Genomic DNA, 8,872 nt, shown 5'->3' on the forward strand with positions numbered 1-8,872 from the left:
ACATGTGGCCGGACAAGCCTGTCAGGCAGGCTAGAGAACCTTCAGAGGAGTTTGTAGGTTAAAACACTCTTATCACGCCCAGGAATTATTATTAACTGGAGCTCTAAGTTAACTCCTTCTCCGAAAGAGGTGGTGGGGGACAGCCCCCCGTAAAGTCAGAGGTGTAGGTGAGAGCACAAAGTAGTAAAGTAGGCAGGCTCTGGTTATGGGGGTAGAAGCTCGAGGAGTTCCAGGGGGACTCCTGAGGCTCGATCCCGCCTTTGCATATGTTGAGCCTCCTTCCTCATGACCTTTGTCACAGGCGGAGTGCCTCACTCTGGCCCCCAACAGCTGAGTGCTTAATATCCTGTTCTGATCATAAACCTACTCTTAAAAGATCTATTACAGTAGGTTTTGACATTACCCTTTACAAGAAAAAGATGTCTTGTTTAACTTATTTCTGCTGTCTCTTTTGTGTTTATGTGTTTTTACAGAGCAAGATTTGAACTTCTGTGTTCTCCACTTTTTAATAAATGTATAGAAGCAATCAGAGAAGTCTTAGAACAAAGTGGATTTACAGCAGATGATATCAACAAGGTAATAACTTTTGTATTTTTCTTATTTATGTTAGGAATAGTTTTCGACTGGGAATTTAGGATATGGCCCCTTGGTACCGAAAGAGTATTTTTATACATGTAAATATTTTCTTACCTTACATTAGGAAATAAGGAAATTTTGATTAATGGCTCTAATGAACTCACAGTTCTGTGTGTTTATTAGCAAAAAAGATTAAAATTCCTTTTCAGTGTATTTTTTGTATATAAGCAAAAATTGACAAATATTAGAGTGTTTCTTAGGTGTCAGGCACTGTTTCTGAGTGTTTTACATGAATTAACTTGCTGTATCTTAACCAGGAACTCTATGAAGTAGGTGATATTATTTATCTCCATTTTATAATTGGAGGCACAGAGGTACAGAGATATAAGTAGCTTCATGGTTATCATGTGGCTAGTGGTAGAACCAGGATTTAACTCAGTGTGGTTCCCAATTCTGCTTTTAACCAGTACAACGGTCTCCTCTCTGCTTGCTGAGAAATATTGCATATTTGCTTGCATAAGAAGATTTAGAGACTTTCAAGAATATTCTACTGGTTTGTAGTTTTTTTCCCAAGATTATTTCTACTCTTTCACAATATATATACATTTTTTCATTGTTGTTGATAAAGGAATTTTCATATAAGAAAACTCAGAAAATAGTCCAGTGTCTTACTTTATAATAAACTTGTCAAATTTGTTGCACAATTTTGAATTTTATGTTCCTTATACAATATTATAACCAATGTCTTTGTCCGTATTACTACATAGTTTTCATCAACACAATTTTAAATAGACTCTTGGACTTCCCCAGTGGCTCAGTGGTAAAGAATTTGCCTGCCAGATCAGGAGACGGGGCTTCAATCCTTGGTCCCAGAAGGTTCCATCTGCCACTGAGCAAGTGAACCCGTGCACCACAGCTACTGAGCCTGTGCTCTAGAGCCCTGGAGTCACAGCTGTGTAGCTAGTGCACCCTGGAGCCTGTGCTCCACAAGAGAGTAGCCCCGCTCTCCGCAACCAGAGGAAAGTGCGTGCGGCCGTAAAGACGCAGCACAGCCTAAATAAGTCAATAAGAATTTAAGAAAGAATTTTAAATAGGTTCTTAATATCCTAGAAAAGCAAGAGCACAGTAGGTTATTTCATTGTTCTTTTGAACTCCTAGATTGGGTCTTCCCTTCCCCAGAAAAGTGGTGCTCATCTCTTCCTATATTTAAGATTATTCTTTGGGATAAGTTTCTATAATAAAAATATTGAGTCAAAGAATGTAGATAGCAGAAGCCTATTTTTACCTTCAGTTACTTTTCAAAAGAGCTGGATTAACTCATACTTTCATCAGCAGTGTATGAGAACAGACATTTTAGTATAACATTGCTGACACTGAGTTTTACATTTAAAGATAAATTTTCCATTAAGTAGTTGAAAAGAGATGTTTTTACTCTATATTTTACTATTATAGGACTCTTTGAAAAAGTATTGTCAATGTTACTAAATAGTAAATGTTTAAGTTTGTATTTCCTTATGTGTAAATATTTCGTATTCTTTAACTGTTTAGTCGATTAAATCTTATGGATTTTTAAAATTTATTTGTGTAAATGCTCTGTATAATCAGAAAATTAACTGCTATTTACTGCAACCTTCGTTTGAGGCATGTAGTTTACTATTGAATTTTGGTTCTATTAGGGAGGATGGGTATTTGACACACCGAGGTTTCATTTATTGACCTATTTAAATCTGTTGGTCTGTTACTCTCATTTCTTCAGCTGCTTCTGAATTTACCAGTTCCATCTTTGTTCAAGTGTTTGACAAATATTTATTACTGTTTTCTTTTAATTTGCTGTAGTTTGAAAGTTTTATATTTTCACTATTTTTGTGTATGTTGTAACATGAAAGTTGCATTCTTTTGTCTGTTTATAGAGGTTTTAGTTCAGTTGGGTTTTTTTTTTTTTGCATACATATGCTATGCACTGTGGTACGTGAGTGGAAGAGTGGCTTATAAAGATGAAAGCACATGGTATAAATGATACAAGGCAGTGGTGGGAAGGGAATGAGCTTGGAGACAGATCCAGCTGAATTGGAAAGCTCACAGTGCTAATAGTTCCAGAACAGACCAATCACTTAATTTCCTGAGCCTTACTGTCTTGTCTCTTCTTACTAGGAGGGTGATAATATTTAACTTTCAGGTAAGTATTATTATTCTATAGGGTTGTTGTGAGGATTAAATGAAAACCATGTATGGCACAGGGTGTGACATACCATAGATGATCAGTTAATGTGAGTTCTCTTCCTTCATTAACTGGTCATACAACCCTGACATTAGATATCACAAATGGTACAATCCTCAATTGCTTGACTAAAGATCAGGTACATTCTTAGAATTAAGGTTTTTTTTTTTTTTTTTTGGTGTATAATTGCTTTACAAAGTTGTGTTAGTTTCTTCTGTACAATAAAGTGGATCAGCTATATGTATACATTTATTGCCTCCCTCTTGGGGAGGCGATCACCCCCCTCTTGGGGAGGCGATCACCCCCCTCTTGGGGAGGCGATCACCCCTTAAGGACATCACAGAGCACTGAGCTGAGCTCCCTGTGCTATACAGCAGCTTCCCACTAGATACTTCTAAAATACAAGCTTTTGAGAATTTAAAAATATAGTGTTGTCTCTGTAGTTTGTTGACCTTGTGACAGTAATGAACAACCCCCAGGTCTCACTGGTTTTCTGTAGTGAACAGTTTTTTCTTGCTTGTGTTCCACACGAGCAGCTGAAGGTGGCCGTGTGTCTACTGCTTTGGCATTTTTCTGTGTGCTTCTCATTCCATGACCCAGGCTAAAGGAGCAGCTCTCGTGGTGGAAGGGAAAGAGGAAAGCAGCTGGCGGAACACGCAGGGCTTTTAAAACTTCTGCTTAGATATGTTGTACTCCAGTGTATTCACATTCACCTGGCCAAAGCTAAACCCATGGCCGGTCCTGAGTATGGAGCAGAGAAATAAAAGGGAGGGGTTGCAGTGTCTGGGTAGTGGCTGTGGGTGGGGATGTTTAATCCTCTTACAGGGATAGAGGGAGAAAATGATGGGCTTTATATTCACTGAAACATTTAATCCTGGCAAAGTCAGGAAATTGGCTCTCCATTTACAGATGAGGAAACTGTAGGGTTGGCCAAGAAGTTCCTTTTCATCAGCTGTTATGGAAAAACCCAAATGAACATTGTGGCCAACCCAATAAAAGGTTTCCAGAGAGGGTAAGGACTTTCCCTGAAGTAATGCTGGCATGTAAGTGATAGAGCCAGGATTGGAACTCAGATACTTGGCCTCCATAACCAGGGCTCTTTCTTTACTCTTTCGTCATTTTAAACTTTGTCATTATAAGTAAAGAATATGTTAAATATTAACAGTGTACTAAATGCATGTTTATATGTGTATATTTTATATGATAAGTTTAAAATAATATGCCAAAATAGGGCTTCTTATATTTTACCATTTCATGTGATGAAGATGGCCTGTTACATCTAATTGTGAGAAACAATCATTGTTCTAAAAGTAAAAAAACTGAAAATTGTTTTTATTTTCTAGGTTGTCCTTTGTGGAGGGTCTTCTCGAATCCCAAGGCTACAGCAAATGATTAGAGATCTTTTCCCAGCTGTTGAGCTTCTCAATTCCATTCCTCCTGATGAGGTCATCCCTATTGGTGCAGCTATAGAAGCAGGAATCCTTATTGGGAAAGAAGGCCTTTCAGTGGAAGATGCTCTTCAGATAGAGTGTTCAGCCAAGGATATTTTAGTTAAGGTATGTTTAGCTTGTCTTTACTTTTCCATACGTAGTATAAAGTTATTGCCACAGGTTTACATACATATGGTTTTTAAAATAAAACCTTGTACTGGTAAAAATTTTTAATTTAGGTTTATAATTTTACTTGTAATGAGTTTCTGATATTCTTTCAGTTGATATTCATCTGTTAATTTCTTAATTTGCTATCGTTTTAATCATAAGCTTCTAATACAGGTTGAGAAGTGTATGTTTCAATTTATTTTTAAAGTGGGTTGGGATTAAGGATCAGTTCCATTTTCTTCTCTTTGCTGCTTTGTAGTGTTGAGATTATCAACAAGGACTATATCGTCATTTCTAATAGTGATTTTTTTTCTTGTTGTAATGATATCAAAGGATGTGCATATTATTTTCCTGCTTATTAGGGAGTTGATGAATCAGGAGCCAACAGCTTCAAAGTACTGTTTCCATCAGGGACTCCTTTGCCAGCTCGAAGACAACACACATTACAGGCCCCTGGAAGTATATCCTCAGTGTGTCTTGAACTCTATGAGTCTGAGGGGAAAAACTCTGCAAAAGTAGAAAACAAGTTTGCACAGGTGAATATATCAGATTATACTATGAATTAATCACATGAAACCATTTAGCTTTTCCTTCTGGTTTAGGCTCAGTTTAACATTAATTCATAAACTGTGCATATAGGACATTTAACACTTTTTTTTTTAAAAATAAAACTTATTTAGACAGGCTGAAATGATTATATGCTAATTTGAACAGGTAATCTGTACAAAAAATTTTCATTTTTTATTTCCTTCATATTGGATTCCATCATGTGTGCTTTGTTCTTTCTTTAGACCCCACAAAAAAATACAATCTACTTTTCAACCAGTCATTTATTCCCCTCTTTGCCTTGTTTAGAAATTCTTAGGATCCCTCAGTTCCTTCTGGAATGAGCTTTCCTCTTCTCCCCCAGCCAACCCCAGTGGGTTCACCTTTACAGGCTATGGGACTAGGACAGGGAATAAGACATGAATGTTTCTTCACTGGGATTAACACATTGTTATGAATGGATTAATTGTACTTATTCATTTTGGAAAGAGAAGAAACAAGCTATTTCAATTTGAAAGAGGAAAACGAAAACGAAGTACAGTTGTGTTTCTACTTCTCTTTGTGCTCTCTACCCTCCTTGACAATAAGGTCAGTGGCAGGGGAAATGACATTTATTTGTTTGCTAAATGCCAAGTGTGCTCTACTAGGCAATTTACAAACATAATCCCAAGTGCTATGAGATAGACATTGTTGTGCATTTTATAGGTGATTAAGAAACAGGCTCATGATAGTAAATACCTTGTGCTTGATTGAGCTGAGATTTATCCTCAGGTTGGTTTTACTCCTGAGCCCATGCTCTTGCCATTGCAGCATGCTGCCTCTGACATAGGATAAGTTTGCTTTTTCAAATACCACATGCTTGGATCATATGATATGGTCCTCTACATCCTTTAAAAAGTATGAGGTGGAGCCATGTAATTTGCTTAGAAACATGCCCAAGAAGTAATGGACTTCCCAAGTGGCACAGTGGTAAAGAATCTGCCTGCCAGTGCCAGAGACACAAGAGACCTGGGTTCAGTCCCTGGGTTGGGAAGATCCCCTGGAGTAGGAAATGGCAACCTACTCCAGTATTCTTGCCTGGGCTCCTTCAAGCTAGTAAAGGTTTCAAAGCTCCTCCATATGCTTCTGCAGTGTATCACTATAAAAGTATTTTGCTGTGCACCAGGCTCTAAACTCAGATGGAAGTAGTATTCATCTCTTGAATCAGTGCATTTCTTACATTTTCTTTGGACACACTACTCAGAGACTCTGTAGCTACCAGATGCTGGAAAGGAAAAAACTAGTCACATAATACTGAATTTGGAAGAGAATCTTTTACAGATTCCATCTCTTCTAACTGCCTCAGTTTACAAATGAGTAAACTTGGTGTTTACCTAAGGTCATAAAATTTCATGTTGGCAAAATCTGAAAAGTCACTTTCAAACTTGACCTGTCATTATGCCTTTCTTTAGGAAACCGAGTAATTTTATAGTAAATCCATTAATAATTCTTACTTACAAATGTAATCATAGTAGTACAAAAGAAGTTGACATGTATTTCTTTTAAATGGTTTTTTCAAGTGCATTTAAAATATTTGAATTTTTTAAAGTATATATAAAAGGCTTGCCAAAATGTAATGTACGCATTACTGTAATAGTGTAGTCACCAAAAAGAAAAACAGTCTTTATTTTCTGAGACAAACAGTATCATTTTAATCTAGGACATGACATTTAAGAGGGACAAATAATATTAGTTATCTTCCATGCCCTCCTTTTAGAGGAGACGTGTCAGTTAAGAAAGCTTAATTCTATGCTCTGAATTATGATAAATGCTAAAAGAACTGAAAACAGCCCTGTTTTAAAAGGTTTTTTCAGTAATGAATAAGATTTAGTCCATTGGAATAATTGATGCATCAGTTTATTAATGTCAAAATACTGAATCATCTTTGTATTATTTTTGCCTAAACAGGTTGTGCTCCAAGATTTAGATAAAAAAGAAAATGGATTACGTGATATATTAGCTGTTCTTACTATGAAAAGGTAAAAAATTAATGTACTTCTGATGTTAAGAAAATTTGCTTTGAGATTCTGCCTTTTTTTTTCCATTGATTCATCTGTTGTCACTCTGAGAAAATCATTAAAAGCTTGTAAAGATCTTATCAGTAACTTAAATTTTTCCCTGTAAAATGAACTGTATTTGCCAAGAAAAGTGTATCTCAAGTCATTACCATTCTGAATTTTTTGTGACTTCTTTTATTATTATGGGTGTAGTCAACCTAAAAAACTGGTCCATGCAAGTTTGAGACATAATTTTTATCAACGTTAAATATGATTTCCTAAGGTTTATATAATTGATTTTTGTCCTATGAAAGGGTAAGTTTATTTCAGTATTTCAACAGGAAATCTATAGAACATATACTACAAATTAAATTCAGCTGTTATCATTTCTTTAACAATAGTCCATCCATAATACTATGTCTTACAAGTAAATCATTTCCAAATCAACGTTAAGGGCAATTTATTCCATAAATCATATTTAGCCAGAATGTAGAATTCATTAGGGTAGGTCTATCATGGCCTGGGATTGAAAACAACTCAGTGTATCTTGAACTTGCATAAAGTTTTCAACTCAAGGTCTTTATCATCATGGGTTCTCAAGGAATACAACCTTCATCATAGTGACACAGGAGATTTTTAAAGAACAACTACCCAAATATGGCATATGATTCTAAATGTAAAGACGTGAAGTTGTGTTTCAGTTATTTGTCTCTTAATACTCTTCTTTCAAAAGGTAAAATGATCTCTTATTTACTCAAAGTCCTCAAGTAGTTTCTTACGAACTTTCTGCTTTTATAAATTGAGCTTATGAAGTGTTACTATTTTTTGTTTGCACAGGGATGGATCTTTACACGTGACGTGCACAGATCAAGAAACTGGAAAATGTGAGGCAATTACTATAGAGGTGGCATCTTAGTATTTTAGAGGAACCATGAATTTTTTAAATCTAAAATGTCAACATTATTTCATTTTGTTTAAGAATGTTTATATTAAAATACTTTTCAAATTACCTGTATGATCTATGTTTCTATTAAACTATAGTATATTGGTAATTGTTGCAAACTTATTTTTGTTGTTTTCCACTTAAAGATTTCCATTATTAGCGGGAAATACAAAGAACTTTTTCTATCATGAACCTACTTAGAATAAAATGAAGGAAACTTTACTGGAAATTCAATGTTGCAGTTAAAAATGTTTTCTGTCTTTACAATTTCTAATTTTAAGAAATTCTTATTAATCAGCTAAGAATAGTTTAAAAGTCTTTGATGTTAAATGAAAGAAACCATAGAGCCATATGCAAAGTAAGATACCATTTTTGCTTAAAAAAAAAAACAAAACACACAATTGTTTATAAATCCACATGTGACACATGTAGAGAAAAGGATGGACAATTGAACACCAGACTCTTAACAGTGGAGGGAAATACACGGGATACACTTTTTATAATTATCTTGAGGTTGATTTTTTTCCCTCTAACAAACATGTTTTTCATTTGAAATTGAAAGTTTTTTTTTATTGTGAAGAAAAGCCTAGCCACTTTCTGTTCACCAGAAAATGCTGACTAGTGCATTGAGAATACTTAGGTGGATACTAAGGAAGAAGCTTTTTCTTTTAGTAAAACATGACAGCTAATCTGCCTGTATTGAAGAGAGAGCTTGAAGGTGAGCCATGTGCATCAGACTCTAGATTTCATTACCAAGGGAGGATTTTCCACTCGTTTCTTTCCTTGGTTCCCAGTGGATTTGAGAAGGAGAAATATCTTTACCCAGTAAAATTTTAAAACTCTGTTGTTTTTTCACCCGTTCAAGACTTCGAAATGTGATTTATTATTACCGTTGATTTTTATGGAGACAGATGGCAGTAATCTTATATTTCTTAAATGGAGAAACTAAACTTAA

The 8,872-nt window shown here is 35.4% G+C and overlaps 1 protein-coding gene across 1 annotated transcript in view; it reads left to right on the forward strand.

The window, feature by feature from the left end:
- The window catches only part of HSPA14 (heat shock 70kDa protein 14), a 26,826-nt gene extending 18,800 nt beyond the window's left edge, over positions 1-8,026 (forward strand). Inside the window, exons 10-14 of the mRNA XM_010859953.1 lie at positions 474-576; positions 4,138-4,350; positions 4,755-4,928; positions 6,886-6,956; positions 7,812-8,026. Coding sequence (XP_010858255.1) covers positions 474-576; positions 4,138-4,350; positions 4,755-4,928; positions 6,886-6,956; positions 7,812-7,890 — 640 coding nt within the window. The 3' untranslated portion in view covers positions 7,891-8,026. The remainder of the gene's footprint in view (positions 1-473; positions 577-4,137; positions 4,351-4,754; positions 4,929-6,885; positions 6,957-7,811) is intronic.
- The last annotated feature ends 846 nt before the right edge of the window (positions 8,027-8,872 follow it).

The sequence above is a fragment of the Bison bison genome, unplaced genomic scaffold (genome assembly GCF_000754665.1).
Source record: "Bison bison bison isolate TAMUID 2011002044 unplaced genomic scaffold, Bison_UMD1.0 scf7180017864461, whole genome shotgun sequence".
Taxonomy (NCBI): Eukaryota; Metazoa; Chordata; class Mammalia; order Artiodactyla; family Bovidae; genus Bison; species Bison bison.